At 36.9% G+C, this 20,460-nt stretch overlaps 2 protein-coding genes across 3 annotated transcripts; both read left to right on the top strand.

The window, feature by feature from the left end:
• The first annotated feature begins 493 nt into the window (after nt 1-493).
• LOC131432998 (angiopoietin-2-like) lies at nt 494-7,439 on the top strand. 2 transcript variants are annotated; one of them, XM_058599706.1, is made up of 7 exons: nt 494-4,050; nt 4,116-4,885; nt 5,322-5,647; nt 5,707-6,461; nt 6,515-6,785; nt 6,849-7,112; nt 7,173-7,439. In XM_058599706.1, exons 2-7 carry the CDS (start codon nt 4,871-4,873, stop codon nt 7,351-7,353), a joined length of 1,812 nt encoding a protein of 603 aa, XP_058455689.1. In that variant the 5' UTR covers nt 494-4,050; nt 4,116-4,870; the 3' UTR covers nt 7,354-7,439. The 2 variants fall into 2 exon arrangements, with proteins under 2 accessions (XP_058455689.1, XP_058455688.1); XM_058599705.1 differs by having other exon boundaries at nt 494-4,885.
• A 9,199-nt stretch (nt 7,440-16,638) lies between these two features.
• Nucleotides 16,639-19,223, top strand: LOC131432999 (T-complex protein 1 subunit eta). Its single transcript, XM_058599707.1, has 5 exons — nt 16,639-16,773; nt 17,134-17,232; nt 17,291-18,407; nt 18,521-18,709; nt 18,784-19,223. Exons 1-5 carry the CDS (start codon nt 16,771-16,773, stop codon nt 19,002-19,004), a joined length of 1,629 nt encoding a protein of 542 aa, XP_058455690.1. The 5' UTR covers nt 16,639-16,770; the 3' UTR covers nt 19,005-19,223.
• The last annotated feature ends 1,237 nt before the right edge of the window (nt 19,224-20,460 follow it).

Here is a 20,460-nt window from a genome sequence, read left to right as displayed (position 1 = left end):
TAATTTTCGTTTATAGTCTAATGGACTTTCTTTTCACTAGAATATAAGCGAAAATCTCGCTGTGTGGCAACGTCAAGTCGTCAAAGTGCGGATAAAAATCCTTTCTTTCTTGCGAAATACTCGAATTTTCTCCGGACTAACACGCTAGAACGTGCTCACCCGTTGAGATTTTCACCAGAAATCGGATCATTATTCAACGTTATCTAATAACATGCATCAAACATAGCAAACGAATCACCGGCGACGCTTGTCGTGAACAGCAATCTCTATTTACGAACGGAAGCGGGAATTTGTAAAAAAAACTTTTACTATGAATATTTCTAATATTTATTTTTTATAAATAATTGTAACTGAAGGTTCTAACTTCCTAAAATTAGCTTTAGAATCCTAGATAGTTTCTTTTGTTTCCATTATAGAGGTTTTAACCCCGCTTGAGAGGAATTTTGGCAGACGTCAGAAGCCTAGCAGGATTCCGGCAGCTGTCAAAATGCAGGCGAATTGCGTCATTCTCTCGCCACGTCACGTCTTGAGAGATCGCACTTCTTTCTTTATTTTCTTTTCGACTTCATTTGATATTCGTCAATTTTGCATGTACATCCAAATATAAAAACGAGTCTTCAGACCAGGCAAATGAAAGGAAATTGATGAATGAAATGTAAGTATATCATGTTTGGTATTGCGAAAGCTATGTTATAGCCCTTTATTTAAATTTTCTAATGAAAAAATTTAAACCAAAGGTACTAAAATTGAAGAACCGATTCCAAACGGTCCTACCAGTCTTGTATGGTAACAATCTGTCAGAAACAGAACCGTTAATAACCGTTAGACGAAATTCTCTGCCGGAAACGATTGTTGCATTCTGGCAAAACCTTCTGGCAGACACTCCCAGGCGCCTGGGGAGAAATCTGCCAGGCACATGCAAACGGGTCGGACCAGAAAACCCAGGCGGGCTGCGTGAAAGGCATCGACTTACCCATCACGCTATACCCGTCCCCAATCCTAGATAGTGTTTCACAACTATTTATCAATTTTTCAATCTAAAACCTGTTTATGAGAGAGTTTTAAATTGAATTTTTAATGTCATCATGATCGGTCGTGCCTCGTCTATAGAAAGTGTTATATACCATTCGACTCAGTTCGACGAGATTGGAAAATGTCTTTCTCAGAGATGGCTGAACCGATTTTAACAAACTTGCCCACATTATCAGATCCGAATCGATTCCGAATCAATTCCGAATCGGCGAGGAATTTTCTTTCGGAATTCCATGTGGAAATCATGTGAAATTCCGAATCAATTCCAACTCCAGTGCAACAACCGATTCCGAATGAAGATGCGGACTGAATTGTCAATTTGTCTTCTGCTTCTTCTTTCCCGATTTTGCACGTTTTCGTGCTGATTTTCAGTTTATTTTTAAATGAAAACATTACATAACTGAATATACACATTTAAATCTTCATGTTTTTCGGATATACAGAACTAGTAAATAACCAGTTCTTAGAATTCCAACATAAACTGTTGGAATTCGCTGGAAATTAATAAAACGGCACACCTTAGTCAGCATCATTCATTCCTCTCGCTGGAGTGTAGTGAAATGGCTTAAGTCGCCCAAATTTTACACTCATAAAATGAGCGAATATTCAATGACATTCATAATGTCACTGTCAATCGGGTCGATCGAGCAGCCAATTCAGGTGAAAATTCTAGCACTGAACCGATCGAGCACTGAAAAATCATGCAGTCGAGTAAGAATTCATTGCGCATTCCGCCATTTCGATAATGTGTGTATGCTCGATTGAAAGCTACTATCGAGCAATTGATCAAGTTCAAAGATCAAATGGCTGTGACTTCTGGTTCTGGAGATATGATGGCATAATTGACGTAACCGACAAAATGCGTTGTTTTTAAAGCGCAAGTTTTTCGGACTGTGGCTGAGCCGATTTTAACAAGCCTTGGCCCGTTTAAAAGCTGTTGCTAGGTCATTGATCAAGTTCGAAGATCAAATGACTGCGATGTCTGTTTCCGGAGATATGATGGTATAAGTGACGTAATCGACAAAACACGTTGTTTTTTACCGCTCTCATATATATAAGGGTGCCAATATTTTGGGTTTACCTCTAATTTCGTAAAGCTGTAATGTTCAAATATTTGAGTCCCTCGAAAAAAGTCCCCATGGAAAATTTGACAAATTTGATATAGGTAAGGGGTGCTGCCCGGTGGTTAAGGTTTGAAAATTTCCGATCTTGAAAAATCCCCATAACAGATCGGCTGAAAAGTTCGTATCGTTTCTATGAGAGGGCGCCACTAAAATTAAATCCATACCATTTTCAGTTAGTATCAACCTTCAAAAGATACGTGTATAAATTTGACAGCTGTCTGATTATTAGTTTGTGAGATATTGCATTTTGAGTGAAGCTACTTTTGTTATTGTGAAAAAAATGGAAAAAAAAGGAATTTCGTGTGTTGATGAAACACTACTTTTTGATGAAAAAAAGTGCCGCCGATACCAAAAAATGGCTTGATGTGTGTTATCCAGACTCTGCACCGGGCGAAGCAACAATTCGTAAGTGGTTTGCAAAATTTCGTACTGGTCATATGAGCACCGAAGACGATGAACGCAGTGGACGTCGTAAAGAGGCTGTTACCGATGAAAACGTGAAAAAATCCACAAAATGATTTTCAATGACCGTAAAGTGAAGTTGATCAAGATAGCTGACACCCTAAAGATATCAAAGGAACGTGTTGGACATATTATTCACGAATATTTGGATATGAGAAAGCTTTGTGCAAAATGGGTGCCGCGTGAGCTCACAATCGATCAAAAACAACAACGAATTGATGATTCTGAGCAGTGTTTGGAGCTGTTATATCGAAATAAAACCGATTTTTTTCGTCGATATATAACAATGGACGAAACATGGCTCCATCACTTCACTTCGGAGTCCAATCGACAGTCAGCTGAGTGGACTGCACGCGATGAACCGAACCCAAAGCGTGGAAAGACTCAACAATCGGCCGGTAAGGTTATGGCGTCTGTATTTTGGGATTCGCATGGTATAATTTTCATCGACTACCTTGAAAAGGGAAAAACCATCAACAGTGACTATTATATAGCGTTATTAGAGCGTTTGAAGGACGAAATTTAAAAAAAACGGCCTCATTTGAAGAAGAAAAAAGTTTTGTTTCATTAAGACAACGCACCTTGTCACAAGTCGATGAAAACCATGCTGAAATTGAACGAATTGGGCTTCGAATTGCTCCCTCATCCACCGTATTCTCCAGATTTGGCCCCAGTGACTTTTTCCTGTTCTCAGACCTCAAGAGAATGCTCGCTGGTAAAAAAAATTAGAAGCAATGAAGAGGTAATCGCTGAAACTGAGGCCTATTTTGAGGCAAAGGACAATTCGTACTAAAAATGGTATCGAAAAGTTGGAAGATCGCTATAAACGCTGTATTACCTCTGATGGCAATTATGTTGAATAATAAAAACGAATTTTGGCAAAAAAAATGTGTGTTTCTATTAACGATACGAACTTTTCAGCCGAATTTAATTTGTAAAATGGCAAAATTCAAAAGTCTCAGAATGTCGATTTCATTATAAAAAAATTATCGAGATAGTACTTAATCTGTATGATTTATGCAATTCTAGGACTTTTGGGATTGACAATTTTTTTTCGATTTCGACTATTTCATGCATTAGGTAGTATAGGTAAAGTATACCATAACAATTACAGAAAACCGACGTCATGATCTTACCGACCCATTGAAACTCCCTGGACCGCTTCGGAACACTTGTGCCCACTTGAGTACATTCAAGAATAATCATACTAATAATTATTCAAGAATAATCATTCTAATAATTATAATAGGCGTGTTATAATAGATCCAGATTTCGTCATCAGGCGAAACCAAAATTCAAACCTAATATGCATCTTTACAGCCAAACATGTTTCAGAAGTGCACTTGCGTTCGTCTTTGCAGTTTCGAGTAAACATTCGCGGCATTCAGCGGCAGGATTTCTTTCTCATCCGCATAATCTTACTCAAACTATGGTAAGAGCACTTACTATTTACTAATCCATGTGGCATCTGTTAGCTCGGGTACCTTCTCTTTCTAGTCATCCAGCACCGTTTCATGTTGTTTTGACATTGTTCTTTGAAAGCGCATCGGAGAGCCTATAGCTGCGGGCTTCATCGGCAGTGGAGTTTCGATAAGGTGCCCGATTTCGGGATGAGCCAGGGCCCCTTAAGCCCCCTCCCCTCTGGGTACGTGCCTTCCAAAGAGGTGTGAATTCTACCTCAACTAGACTACGTTGCCTAAGTCCGTTTTGAAATAAGGACTTTAATTAACTAACATTATCATTGAAAGTCTAAGGAAAACAAAACCTATTCGTTATTGAGCATAGTCGGTTTAGGTATCTGCTTCTGCTTATGGTTAAAATTCATGGAATCTATATTTGAACTCCGATCGAATGATGTATGAAATAAATAAATAAATTGCGACCAGTTTTATAACATTTATAATTTTGCAGCGAAATAGATGTATCTCAAACGGCCATGCTTGCATTCACTACGAGATGTGAATAGCGCAATTTATTTTACTAGCCCTCACAGACGCTTTATGAACATGTGCGCGGTACTTAATGCGCATTGAATCTGCGCAGAACGACTTATTTCCAGCTTTATCTTTCGGTCTTCAGTGTCCTGCAACATCACTATCCCGGTGTTGTTAGCATTGTTGTCTCGTCGAACGCTCTCAAAATTTACTCTTATTCAGTTCGATTCTATCGGTTCGGAAGAACACAACTCGACAGTATTTGCGCATTGATTGAACTTGAGGTTGATGCGGAAATAGTCGCGGATTTTGGCAATAATGAAGAGTTTGGCGGTAAGTTTTGAAGTGTCTGAATGTTACATCCTTCTGTAGCCAAATTCAATTATCGGAAACCATCCATTTGTAGAGAAACTGTTTTTCAGCAAACAAATTAATTTGTAAAATGGCAAAATTTAAATTTCAGTTTCAAACCTCTGTTCGTTTGTCCTCTCTGAGTTTTCATGAATGCAATGCAAAGCACAACTAAAGTGTGGTAATGACATTCAGTTTCTGAACACTTCTGGATAACGCATTTAAATAAACCGATTTGTTTTGGATGCTATTTATAGACTCCAATTTTTGATACCGGCAAAAAGTCGCTTTGCTGGTTTCTGTTTTGATTTCAAAGCGGAATGTATGGTACGCATGCCGCCATGAGTCCATTGCGTAGTTATGGAAGATAATTTTAGTTATTAACTATTTCACTAGCTATGTTTTTATAAATTTTCAGCACGTATTTTTATTCATTTTATCGTATTTCATACTACACACTCCTAACGGTGCATTATGTGCAAGTCTATCCGAAGACAATTTATCAAAGGAAGATGTGAAGAAGCAGCTGCTCGATGTTAAGACACATTTGGAAAAATTCAATTCGCATTATTTATTACAACTCGAGCAACGGATGTTGAATATTCTGACGACAATGACCAGTGTGGATAGTAATGTGAAGACTCTTCAGGAAAAATCACAAGTGTGGGATGTTTTTCAGCATCATATAGGAGCATGGAGTGATCACATAAAATCCGTTGACGAAAAAATCGAATTGTTGAAGAAGTAGCAAAACAAATTCGTTAGATAAACACGAATCAATAACTCATTTTGAATTATTCTAGAGCACATGAAAGCACCCCACACTCTTTGGATAACCGATTATCAAACCTAGACTTTAAGGTTCAACATATCTTCGACAAAGTTAACACGATAAATGAAAAACTGCATGACATTACCAAAACAGTTTACGCCTTATCAAGCACTTATCGTGCTAGGCGAAATGATCGTGAGCCCGTTGATCAGGAAGGGGTAATGGCTAAAATCAGTAGTCTGCAAAAACAATTGAATCGTCTGGAAACAAGTTCTACCAGTTGTCATAAGAAAAATGGAAACTGTAATGGTAAAGCAAAGAAAGAAGTTCAAGATTTTGAAGATGAGCTGGATGATTTTTTCGATAAATTAGCTACTAAGAAGTTGAAAGATCTTGTAGCAAATCGGAAGCATGGACGATCTCTTGATAATATATCGAGCCTTTTACGATCGGTAGATGAACGTACAATCAGGATATACGATTTGGAGGCCAACCAATTCGAACAGATTCTAAGTTGTTGCAAACGAACTGATCATGAGATTACAACTTTTACCAATAGCGCAGATATTCTCTTGAAGCGAATTGAACGATTGGTTATTGCGGTAGATGGTAAAATTGAACAACGAAATAATCAGCAATGTGTGAATTTAGGCGTTGAATCAACGGAATCTGAGGATATGTTGCAAGTGACTCCCGATTTAGGTAGTGGCGATGAATCTATTTCAACAACAACAGAAAAGACCTTAGAGAAATCGAAGGTGGCCTCAGAGGATCCTGCAGTTACAGGTAAGTTAAGTTTACCTAGTCTTTCGTGAAAAATTTAACTGGAAATTTTTCAGAATTTAACCATCCACACAAACAAGGATGCCATCAGCTAACAGCGAGGATAGACGAAGTTTACAATTTCGGTCAACCTGAGCTGAATAATGCCAATCGCAATTTCAATCGCCGATTCTGTAAATTCGCTACCGATGGTTCTGCCTGGACTGTTATCCAACGACGTGAACTACACGATCTACAGGAAAATTTCAACAGATCTTGGAATGAGTACAAAAACGGCTTCGGCGATTTATCTCACGAGTTTTGGTTTGGTAACAGTTTTATCCATATGTAATCTTCTCAAGTTTCATCTCCTAGGTTTGCAACGTAATTTCAAACTTTCAACTATTTTAGGCTAACATACGACGACAATGTGGAGCTTAGAATAGAAATTGAAGATTTTGATGGTAATTTGGCCTATGCAGAGTACAAAACCTTCAGAATAGACACGGAAAAATTTAACTTCAATCTAATGATATCGGACTATCAGGGAAACGCATCTGATGCAATGGCATATCACAATGATCAAGATTTTAGCACCTACGATGTGGCAAATGATAAATCCAATGGATCGTTCCCGTGTGCGTTGACCTTCGGTAGTGGATGGTGGTTTAATAAGTAAGCTTGTTGAACGTTGTTTGACACTAAAAACTTTTCGAAGAACTCATTCAATTGTAGTTGTGCAGAATCAAACCTGAACGGCAGATATTATACCGATAATCCAAGATCTCACAAATATGGTGGAGTTTTGTGGGAAACGTGGAAGGGAGATTATTCACTGAAATCAACTTCAATGATGATTCGAACGAGAGAAAACTGGTCCACGGAAGATGAGACCGATCAACTGCAAGATCCATAAATGTGCTGTTGAATGCAATCACAAATAACATATTACATTTTAATAAGAAATTGCATTCAATTAAAATGTAAATTTGAATTGTGCAATAAAACACATGATTAACATATTTTAATGAGTAATATCGTCAAATTATGTACTGAGCAATCTCCATTAACTACGTTGTTTATGAGATAAACAGAATATTTGCACTCCAAAGCTAACGTCCGACACGTCAGGAAAAACAGAGGAGAAGCTTGAGATGTATTGCCCGAAAGACGTTCTTAAAGAAGAGTGAAGCGTTTCGGTCGTTAAACGGTTTAGTCTAAACTGACATGACCAGGAGATAACACATAACTCGATGAATGATAGCTTTTTGTATGAATGATAGTAGTCTTTTTCGAAGAAACTCCTTGCCGCCAATTTGTAGATAATCTAAGCCAGCGGTTTCCAAACTATTTTGGGTCTTGGACCCCTTTACTAAAATTAACTTAGTCCTCAAACCCCCATCAACAAATTCCTTTGAAAATTCAATTTCTTGCTTTTTTAATATTGAGGTAAAATACTTACCAATTTCTGCGGAAATTAACTTAGGCCTCAGACCCCCATCAACAAATTCCTTTGAAAATTCAATTTCTTGCTTTTTTAATATTGAGGTAAAATACTTACCAATTTCTGCGGATGGTCAAATAAATACAACGTAAATATTTCAAATAACAACATATAAAAAAGGGGGGTCGATTTCTAGACCTCGTCGACCCCCATAGTCAGTTTTCGTTTACATCGACCCCCGCAAAAAGGATATCAACCCCAAGGGGTCCATATCGACCACTTTGGGAACCCCTGATCTAAACTGTAACTATGGTTATTTTGCTCCTCAAGCTACAAATATTTTTCAAAACCATACAATCAAATTTTGTCAGCAATTTGTTGTAGAGTTGTGCAACTTACGTACAAAAATTTTCCAAGCACTTGTCGTACTTTCGACGTTCACTGACTCAACGACGTTACGTTAGCAATGTTTATTACGTCTTCATAATGACAATTGAAAAAGATATAACCAATAAACCATGTCTAGATTTTGCTGTGGGCATACCTTACTTCTCGAGAGTTTATTATTCCAAGAATATTTCTTACGCAAATGATGATTTTTTTAGGAGGAATAGGATTTGATTAAAAATAAACGAAAAAATTGAGAAAATTGATGAAACCTTTATTGAAAGCGATAGATCGATCAATATAATTTAATGTTTGAAGATGATTTCATGCAAATGTTGTCCGCAGCTCCGCTTTGAATGACCCATGAGCAAGGTCCAATTTTGCACACTCTCTCCAATATATCGACCGGTGTTTCACGAATAAATGGTTCAATATTATCTTCTAGCGCTAATCGTTGCTAGTTTATCCTTGTAGACATGAGCCTTAACTTGGCCCCACAAAAAATAGTCCAAAGGCGTTAAATCACACGATCCAGGCGAACAATTGACGGGTCAAAAATGTGAGATAATCTGTTCAGCGAAGACGGCTCTCAATCTGATCATTGTTTCGCGAGCCATGTGGGATGTGGCACCGTCTTGTTGAAACCACGTGTCAGACATGTCCAATTCTTTCATTTTGGGCAAAAAAAAATCATCATTTTGTAGCGCTCGCTACTCACGGTAACGATCCGCCCATCGTCGCCTTTGAAGAAGTACGGCCCGATGATACCACCGGTCCATAATACACACCTAACAGTGATGTTTTTGGGGTGCATTGGTAGCTCATGCAATGCTTCTGGATGGTTTTCACTCCAGATGTGGCAGTTTTACTTGTTGACGTATCCATTTCATCGCTGAATACAATTTTTCAGTAAAAACGAGCATCTTCCTCCAACTTTACCAGTGCCCATTCACTAAATGTTAGACATTGTAAGTAGATTCATGATTGAAGTTTGGTCGACAACTGAACCAGTTTATTAATCACATATCACCCAAAATCACCCTTTAGTTTGAAAGTGGTTGCCTGATACATCGAAAATCTCGGGTAATTTTTCAAAAGGGCGTATAAGCAAGTGAGAGTTTCTCTTTAATCACTCTCTCTTTCTATTATTGTGATGTGATTAAAAAGATTTTCTTTGATATCACTATTCTGTTTTAAAGTCGAAAGTTTCGGGTATCATTTCATGCAAAGAGTTGAGTGATAAACGTGAAAACCGCTTGGTAATCAATAGAAAAGAGAGTAAACAAAGAGAAACTGTCACTTGCGTATACGCCCTTTTGAAAAATTAACCGAGAAATGATATTCAAAATACTCCGAAATGCCGGGTTGCGCAAAGGAACCTGACACATTTTGTTCTCCGGTTACACTGGAACAAAACATGGAAGTGATAATTTTTTAATATAATATTTTACAACAAAGCGAAAAAAATGATTTTATTTCAAATGAATATTTCAGCCTACATTTTATGTATAAAACACGTAACTCTTACTGTATTTACCTCGCATTAAACAGCTTCTAAATGCCAGTCCATGAAAGCCTACGTAAAAAGTTGGGTGAAAAATATTTACAAAACTTTTCACGTAATTTTTTTCTGAGTGAAAGATTCAGAGCCAGAGTCTTAGTTTCTGCTTTTGAACCTGTATTCTGGAACTTAATTCTAAAATGATTCTGGAACTTAAATCAAATGAATCTCGTAAGATCGGTCGATGCATTATTGCTAGAGTGTCAAAGTTCACGAATTTGCCCGAAACTACGCTTTGAATTTAATTTTTAACCATACTGATCAGTAATTCGTGATGAGGATTCGGTAAATATTATACTTTTTGGCCAGCACGGGAAGATTCTAAAATAACCGATTAGTTCAATAATTTCTACAGTTCATATGAAATAAATTATGAATTTAATTTAGTTTAATGTTTGAAATTTCAGAAAACCAAAAACAAAATAATTGAGCTTCGAATGTATTTTACTATTTAATTGGAAATATATGTTATTTTTATATGAATTCCAAACTTCGTCGGAAACATTCTCCAGTTGTAGTTAGCGTTCCGATTCCAAATATTGTAGTCGCGTAGATTTTTCTTGCATTTGTATGGAACCAAAGTGCTTGAGGAGCATCGCCTGTCGCTGATGCAAGAGCCGGATATTTAGAAACTAGAGCCTGTGCTACCATATTTCTATAGAACGAAGAAGGGGGCGCCTGCGGAAAAGCACCATAATTATAATCACTTTAATCATCATTGTGCTCAATTTATACTTACAATCCATTATTAACTCGAAGATAATCGCATAACACGAATAACAAAAAACAAATCATCTAGACCTCGAATTTTTTTTTGAAATTGACTCCATTCTACTCAATTTGATCAAATTCAACTAAAAATCAATATGGCGTTTTGACAATTGGATTCGTTAATATTTACCGAACGATCCGTTAAAAAACTGATAAACTGTTGATCGTTCAGTACTATTTCTCTCGAATCTACTGAATTAATTCAAAGTGAAAACTGTTCGGTACAAAATTACCAAGTTTTCGGTATATGTATTTTAGACAGCCGAATTTCGGTACCATATGGGAGGTTAGTTTCACCATACGAGTATAGTGGTTTTCAGCACACAATTACAATCAGATGATGTTAACAATATGCAAGCTCACTTTTACTATGAATGGTTTTGGCTCTAGAATAATAATATTGAACTGTATGTAATATGAATAATTACTACAACTGGAATGTTTAGCATAACCGTGAAAGCATCTTATTTTTACATTGTGCTTATTGTTTTAATTAGTGCCATGGTATTTTGAACATTTCACTTCTGGTTATTTCGAAATCTGGTTAATTTGACAATGGTGAAGATCATTCGAACATGCAAAAATGTTCAAAAGTTATATTTATTGAAATTTCGATGCAAAAATAACAAGAATACATTAAAACCTGCTTTATTTTTCTCATACATTTTCTCACTGATTTAACATTATATATGAACATTATCTATAACATTCTAAACATTTATTTATAGTATTGCTGATTCTGAGCCATTTTTTCAGCAATGAAACGAGCGACTTCTAGCAATTGATTTTGATTTTGAATATTCGTTCCTTTCAACTTTTCTATGATGATAAATTTACCTTCACTAGTTAGCGCAAGAGCTTGTTTTTTGAACGCTTGCTCATCAACTCGTTGCTCTCTTTAACATTTTATTGTTTCTGTTATGAAATCGTTCGGGCTTTTACCAGCGAATATGTTGGGGAATAATACTGTTCCTATAAAAGTGTAGAAAAAACGTTATATAAAAATTACTAATAGAAGTATTTACACAGAAACTTAACGGATAACTCAGAAAATTTTTCAGCATACCCGCTAGAGATATTCATGTGCCAAGTGTTTACGATGCTCCGAATCCATGTTTTGAAACAATTTGTAACACTTTTTCCCTTATCATTACTTCTTATGAAATTTACTCACCTGCAATACCAACACAGACTAACAGACAGGACACTCAAATTAGATTCTTCAATCATTTTAACTGTCATTTCGAATATTCCTTTATTTGGGACAGTACTCACATGTGTCATGATGGCGCCACGTTACCCTATCAAAAACATCCTGTCTGTCATCTAGACTGTGTTTATTTTTTTCATTTACCAACAGAGTTGCCATTCATACAGAATTACCTGTAATGTATTGATTTGTATACGTCCATGCGAATTTCATGCAGGATACAGATTTAATACATATTGCCAAAACTATATACATAATTGTGCCTACTTCTCATCCTCCAACGCAATTCAAAATCGAACCCGTTTTGTTACAATATTTAGTTGCTTCTGGTCTGCCGCCACTTAATTTCGGGTGAAAACTACAAAAACAATAAAAAATAGTCTAGATGAACAACGTTGAATCAAATAAATGGTTACCTTCAAACATCGCGAAAAAGTTAAATATATTATCAACGTAATCCAATAATTTATTGTGACGATTCATTTTTAAATATTTTGATGAAATCAGGCATCCCTGCAAGCAGCTGATCGGTGTTGACAAACGAGGGGAAACCAACTAGTAAAAAAACTTTTACATAACACAAGGGGTGTACAGATAGTAAATAGTTCGCGCAGTACAATATAGGTGGAGCTAGTGCATCACGAAAAATTATTTTATATAAGAATTTACTCATACTGTCATGTCTGTTAGTCTGTGATACCAATACTGAAGTACAACTGCGCACAATTACAAAATTAAACACTAATCAAGATATCGCAATTTCGTCGTTGGAATATGAGATCTGCCGCTGTAATAAAGCTTTATGTAACACTAAAAAAACAGACGCGTTGATTGACAATTTGTATAGTCGCACAAAGAAAATACATAGTCGGTTGAAAAACACCATACGACGATGTTCTTTCTACATAAATTATGTTGATATGAACAAAATGTATTGAACAATCCAATCAGCGTGGTCACCACGAGATAGCGTTATGGTGAGTGTTTTGACATATCCCATGCATTTAGAAAAATTTTTGACGAGTTTTTCAATTTACTTGAGTTTGAAAGAATGCAGACGGCAAAACCGACGACACGACCTGCCACTCGTCTATCAAAACTGTATCGTAAATTTAACTACCCCTCAGTAACTGGAAATGTCAAATCGAAAACGCTAGTGATTTTTTTTAAACTGGCAGCACAAGTTGATATATTTATTGATTTTGAATAACAGTCACCATAACCACAGACTAACAGACAGGACACTCAAATTAGATTCTTCAATCATTTTAACGGTCATTTCGAATATTCCTTTATTTGGGACAGTACTCACATGTGTCATGATGGCGCCACGTTACCCTATCAAAAACATCCTGTCTGTCATCTAGACTGTGTTTATTTTTTACATTTACCAACAGAGTTGCCATTCATACAGAATTACCTGTAATGTATTGATTTGTATACGTCCATGCGAATTTCATGCAGGATACAGATTTAATACGTATTGCCAAAACTATATACATAATTGTGCCTACTTCTCATCCTCCAACGCAATTCAAAATCGAACCCGTTTTGTTACAATATTTAGTTGCTTCTGGTCTGCCGCCACTTAATTTCGGGTGAAAACTACCAAAACAATAAAAAATAGTCTAGATGAACAACGTTGAATCAAATAAATGGTTACCTTCAAACATCGCGAAAAAGTTAAATATATTATCAACGTAATCCAATAATTTATTGTGACGATTCATTTTTAAATATTTTGATGAAATCAGGCATCCCTGCAAGCAGCTGATCGGTGTTGACAAACGAGGGGAAACCAACTAGTAAAAAAACTTTTACATAACACAAGGGGTGATCACGATAATTTATTGTGACGATTCATTTTTAAATATTTTGATGAAATCAGGCATCCCTGCAAGCAGCTGATCGGTGTTGACAAACGAGGGGAAACCAACTAGTAAAAAAACTTTTACATAACACAAGGGGTATCACGAAAAATTATTTTATATAAGAATTTATTCATACTGTCATGTCTGTTAGTCTGTGCCATAACCATGGTTACTGCATATCGAAGGCAAAATGAATGTAAACAAAATAAATTTCAGATCGGTTATTATATTACGGAACATTTTAATGGATTTACCTGCCTCGAGCGTAATGTAAAAATTGAAGAGTATGAGTTATGTCTTTTATAAAGCCAAGTTCAAAATTCAGGTCTTAGGGACATTGAGATGCATAATTCACTGCTGACTTGAAACCATTGTGTGATAACAGCTCAGCGCAAACCAACGAGGAAGACATGGAAATGACCGACAACGAGCTGAGCGAGGCTAGTGCTCTGCGGTACCTGCATAACGTACGGTAAAATGATTTCTTTGTGGAATTCCACTAGTAATCCTCGAATAGTGGCCAACAAGGTGAAATACTGTCTCCACTGCTGCGCAATCAATCGACACAAAACAATTTTGACACCGGCATATTACACCGAATCCTACTGCCCAGAAAAGCTAGCAGTTGAAGTGTACGGATGAATCGCTGGAAGCAGATCATTGTCCTCGTTCGTTGGTTTCATCCATAGTTTCGATTAAATTCCGAAAATCGAGTTCATTTAAATGCATTTCTGGTTAATTTGGACAAAGTTTAACACTAATAGAACTATTCCACCGCTTTCAAAGCATGTTTATTTGTTTTGGGGTTCCTTGGTAACTTGTCCATAGCAACCTAAACAGTGTTGCTCGAGAAGATTATTTTTATCATTTACAAGGGGTCGCTAGATTTGTGGTAACTGGCGGTGAATCGTTAGCGAACAGCTTTAATGCAGATTTTTCTTCGGAGTGCCTGGTCGTGTCGTCGGCAAAACCTTACTAATATGGGTAAGAAAAACGATTATTCACGTGTTGTCATCAAACATATGATTTCAAATTGTCCTATACTCTTGACAATCTCGAATGAAATTTGAAATTTTCAGTTCACATACAGATTTGATGTAGATGATAAAACATGAGTAAATAGTCTAGCCATAAAACTTGTAATCATAATTTATCAAATAATCTCAAAATCCAACCCAAAAAACAAAGAATATCCCAGATATGAAAACAGTACCCAACCTCACTTCTTCAAATTTGGTATTTCATGTTACGATTTCTCTATAAATATCAATCAAACATACCACGGAAAGTTATTGAATCATTAATGATCGATTTTTTTACCAAATTTTCACACGTTTTTGTATGTTAGTATTCGATTCATAAGAAAAAAAAATAAAAACCCAGAATTTTGTTCGAATCTTCAAGAAAAATTTGAAAATTATCACCATCGCTTAGTTCAAAGCTCGCCACTCGGGCAGCGCAGCGATCGCAAAAGAATTGGTTGGATTCTTCAATAGTGCTTTCAAACTTGACAATCTCTATTGAAGAATCCAACCAACTCTTTTGCGATCGCTGCGCTGCCCGAGTGGCGATCTTTGAACTAAGCGATGGTGATAATTTTCAGATTTTGCTTGAAGATTCGAACGAAATGCAAGGTTTTTATTTTTTTTTTCTTATGAATGGAATACTAACATGCAAAAACGTGTTAAAATTTGGAAAAAAAATCGATCATTAATGATTCATTAACTTTCCGTGCTATGTTTGATTGATATTTATGGAGAAATCGTAACATGAAATACCAAATTCGAAGAAGTGAGGTTGGGTACTGTTTTCATATCTGGGATATTCTTTGTTTTTTGGGTTGGATTTTGAGATCAATTGATAAATTATGATCAAAAGTTTTATGACTAGTCTATTTAGTCATGTTTTATCATCTAAATCAAATCTGTATGTGAACTGAAAATTTCAAATTTCATCCGAGATTATCAAGAGTATAAGACAATTTTAAATCATATGTTTGATGACAACACGTGAATAATCGTTTTTCTTACCCATAGGGTAACAGAGGTATTTTGGCCACTTCATATATTTTGGCCCACCTAACAAACTTTATCGATTTTATCCATGTTAAGTAACCCATGTTGCATCAATTTGATGCCTATCATATTAAATTACCTATTGCGGAAGGGATTTTCAAAGATATCACAACATTTGGTGGATATTTGTAAAAAGTGGGCCAAAATAAAATCAATCCCACACTCAAGCAAATTGAGTAGTAAAAATCATAAGGCAAATCTTATGATGCATCAAAAATCACCAAAATCATAATTTCATAAGATTAATATGAACAATATACCTCTGCAACATACATCTCATCTATCACTATAATAGTTTTCATACGAACAACATATGAACTCCACAATATATGAGAGAAGTTATGTTTGTTATAGAAATTTCGCACAATATTCCTAAAAAGTTCGTATGAATTTCATAAGGCGTTTTATTGGAATTCCAATTTTCGTGATTTCATAAGGCGGCCTTATGATTCGCTTACGATATTCTTGTGGCTAAAAACCATACGAAATCATTATGAAATTCCATATATTTTTTGCCTGAGTGCAAAGTGGGCCAAAATACCTCTGTTACCCTATTTGTAAGGTTTTGCCATGACTTTTTTGTTCTTATTTTAATGATTATGAAAATTACCACGCCAGAAAAGTCATAAAGACAAATAGTATAGTCAAGTAGTAGATTTTTTGTTCTAGTGCTTACTACAATACAGATGGTAAATAATCTGATATCATGGTCGTTACTATTACTTGAGTGCATAGTTGAAATGACCATGAGGAACAGGTTGCGGTTACTATAATATTTTTCTGAGTGCGTAGAAACGCACAAGCGGGAATTTGAGTATAACTATATATTGTGCGACTGAGTATGGATAAATAAGAGTGTAACAAACGAACCTTCGAGTGTCAAATTGACGTTTTCGAAGCTAGTCGGTTTTTTCGTTCATGTGCGCTGCGTGCTTTAAGTTTTGTGATTGATTCTTCTGAATTCCGTGAAAATTTGATAAAATATTGCAAAAATCTCAGTGAAATCTTCTCAAAATGGTAAGAATTTCGTTTATTTTGTGTTTCAAAGCAATTTTCCGACATTTTTGCTAGAATTCGAGTTTGTTCTTTCGGTTTTTGATTCCGGACAAGAAACATGCTGTCCAAGTTGTGGACTGGAAACTTTTTATTTCATCGTTATTTGATATATTTTCCTGGATGTATCGTTGAATGTATTACACCGCGTAGTTCTTTGTTCGAAAATTAACTCGTGTTAAGCTTTCTTAAAATTTTAAGAATTTGGTTAAGGCATGTTTCTGAATTCTTCACCTATACATACAGAATAATGACTACGATAGAACAAAATGAATCACCGGGTTGATTTTTACAATCATTCGGCTTGCTTTAATGTTTTTATAGCAACCGCAAATAGTGCTACTGAAGGAAGGTACCGATAGCTCTCAGGGAAAACCTCAGCTGATCTCCAACATCAATGCATGTCAGTCGATAGTAGATGCGGTAAGTTAATGAGATAATAACGAAAAGATAACTTTATGAATGCATGGATCGTTTTTAGGTGCGCACAACGCTTGGCCCACGCGGCATGGATAAACTGATTGTGAATAACAATGGCAAAGCAACGATTTCCAATGACGGGGCGACTATCATGAAATTGTTGGACATTGTACATCCGGCTGCCCGAACTTTGGTTGACATTGCCAAATCGCAGGATGCTGAGGTGGGCGATGGAACCACTAGCGTTGTTATGTTAGCCGGAGAATTCCTGAAACAGCTGAAACCGTACATCGAGGAAGGCGTACATCCGAGAATAATAATCAAGGCCGTGCGGAAAGCTCTTACCTTATGTGTTGCGAGAATCAATGAGATGGCTTTCAAAATAGAGAAACACGACGAAGAAAAGCATCGGGCTTTGCTGGAAAAGTGTGCTGCTACAGCGATGAACTCGAAACTCATTCATCAGCAGAAGGATTTCTTTTCGAAGATGGTTGTTGATGCTGTGACCACCCTAGATGTGCTACTCCCTTTGAACATGATTGGCGTCAAGAAAGTTACTGGAGGTGCCTTGGAGGAATCGCTTCTTATAGATGGTGTTGCCTTTAAGAAAACCTTCTCGTATGCTGGCTTTGAAATGCAACCGAAGTCGTATGAGAATGTTAAAATTGCACTATTGAATATTGAGCTGGAATTAAAGGCCGAGCGTGATAACGCCGAAGTTCGTGTGGACAACGTAAAAGAATATCAGAAGGTTGTGGATGCAGAATGGCAAATTTTGTACGATAAATTGGAAAAGATTCACTTATCTGGAGCTCAGGTAGTTCTCTCGAAGCTTCCGATTGGCGATGTTGCGACGCAATATTTTGCTGACAGGGACATGTTTTGCGCTGGTCGCGTCCAAGAGGAAGATTTGAAGCGTACACTCAAGGCTTGCGGTGGGGCAGTTATGACCACTGTTCAAGATATTGACGACAAAGTTCTTGGCACGTGTGCACATTTCGAGGAGCGGCAGGTGGGCGGAGAACGGTTTAACATTTTCCAGGGCTGTCCGAATGCAAAAACGTGCACTCTGATTCTGCGAGGTGGAGCGGAACAGTTTTTGGAGGAAACTGAGCGATCGTTGCACGATGCCATTATGATCGTACGACGCACTATTCGCAATGACTCTGTTGTGGCTGGTAAGATATTTATTTTTTTTTGGTTTTCGAATTTTTTGGGAGCCTTTTTTGAAAAACGGTCATTCAAACTCGCGTCATTTGCAATTTTTAGCTAATAATCAATTTATTTTCAGGTGGCGGAGCCATCGAGATGGAGTTATCGAAAATGCTACGCGACTATTCGCGTACGATCGCCGGGAAGGAACAGCTGCTAATTGGTGCAATCGCGAAAGCACTAGAAGTAATCCCCCGTCAACTGTGTGATAATGCTGGCTTCGATGCGACCAACATATTGAACAAGTTGCGCCAGAAACACGCTCAAGGTAAGACCGTTATTTCGTTATTGAGAAATGAAAAATACCGAAAAAATTCAATTTTAACCTATTTGGTCGTACAGGATGCCAGTGGTATGGTGTGGATATCTTGAAGGAACACATTGCCGATAACTTTGAGGCTTTTGTCTGGGAGCCTTCAGTCATTAAAATCAATGCGCTGACGGCGGCTTGCGAAGCGACTTGCATGATCCTTTCGGTAGACGAAACTATCAGAAGTCCGAAATCCGCCGGTGGTGACATGCCTCAAGCTCCAATGGGAAGAGGAATGGGGCGTCCGTTTTAATGTAATTCGTTTGTGTAACAATGTAACAATATTATTAACACATTCTTCAAAACTCACTACTCTAGACTTCATTATTACGTTGCGTGATTCAAAGCCTCATTTAAGTGAAATTCTTATTCAAATAAATTTATTAAAGCTGCTTATTGATAACATGCTGACCAACTAAGTTGTACCATCAAAATAAATCCATTAATAAATCAAAACTCATTTCTGATCGCACAGGTAATCAAATTCAATTTCGTATATTATCACATCCCGTTTTTTTATAAAAGATATTTTTATTCAGGCCTATTTGCGTACAAGCTTACGTGGCCGATTGAACTGAGTTTTTAACTAAAAATTTTTGTGTTGGATCTAGAAGGAGACGAGCTTACATTTCCCTATTGCGAGGATTGAGGGGCAGTTTGTTCGTGGTTCGTCTCGTCATCTATTGCCGTGGTATTGTTGTTGATTTCGTTGCTAGTTGCTGTAGATGCGCCTTGTTGTACATTGCTTGCAGTTGCTGGTTGGTTGGTTGGTAAGCTGTTAACTGCAGCTGGTGTACTTTGTTCTATAGGGGTTACGTTGGATGGTTTCGTTGAAGGGGATACTTCACTGTTGTTGGTGACTGTCACAGGTGTACTGGTGTTACTTGGGGTTGGTGTGAAGGAAGCACCGTTGTCCTTTGGTGTGGTTGTCTCCTTGTCCAGTTTATCACATGGCTTACCGTAGTGAACAGCTTTTTGGCAATATTGACATGTGGCCATCTGATTGTCATAGGTAACAAGTGATTTGCACGGGATTCTTGTATCCTGACCGAATGTTACATAAGAAGGTATAGGCCTTTTCAAACGCATGCGTAACAAACGTACACCTTTTAGAATACCGGGGAAAATGTTCTTCCACTTTTCTTTTTCGATAGAGAGAATCTCTCCGTATTGGGACATAGTTTTACGAATATAACCGATGACGCTTGAGGGAAGATCATGTACACGCACTTCTATAGCACTATCTTCTATATATACTGGAATGTTGTACTTAATGTTCTCGTGCTCCACATAGTGCACTTTATTATTGTCTTTTGCGAATTGAATTGCACTCATTATAAAACTGGATGTAAACAACATTATTTGTCTTATTGCATTGAAGTAAATACACACGTTTAATGTCAAGATGCATTTGCTCCTTAAGGAAACCTTCAAAATCTCGTATCGAAGGTTGAATTTTGTACTGCCTGAAGTCAACAACAATTGTATTCTTTCGTGTCGGCGGTAGCTTTTGTTCGTTTGGTTCACTCATTATCGTGGTCGTTCTATTGTTCACTACTGTTCGTCCCGAACGTAGGCGGTTTTGTTTTATCTACTGACTTGGATGAGATGTGAAAGCGAACTGATCACATCCCTTTATGCCAATGTTAGTATTTAGTAAGCGTAATTTTAATTTCACTCGAGTTACATTTTGTTGTGGAACACATTTT

Source organism: Malaya genurostris, chromosome 2 (genome assembly GCF_030247185.1).
Source record: "Malaya genurostris strain Urasoe2022 chromosome 2, Malgen_1.1, whole genome shotgun sequence".
NCBI classification, from domain to species: Eukaryota; Metazoa; Arthropoda; class Insecta; order Diptera; family Culicidae; genus Malaya; species Malaya genurostris.
Note: the sequence above shows the minus strand (reverse complement) of the source record. Positions and strands in the feature narration are given on the sequence as shown.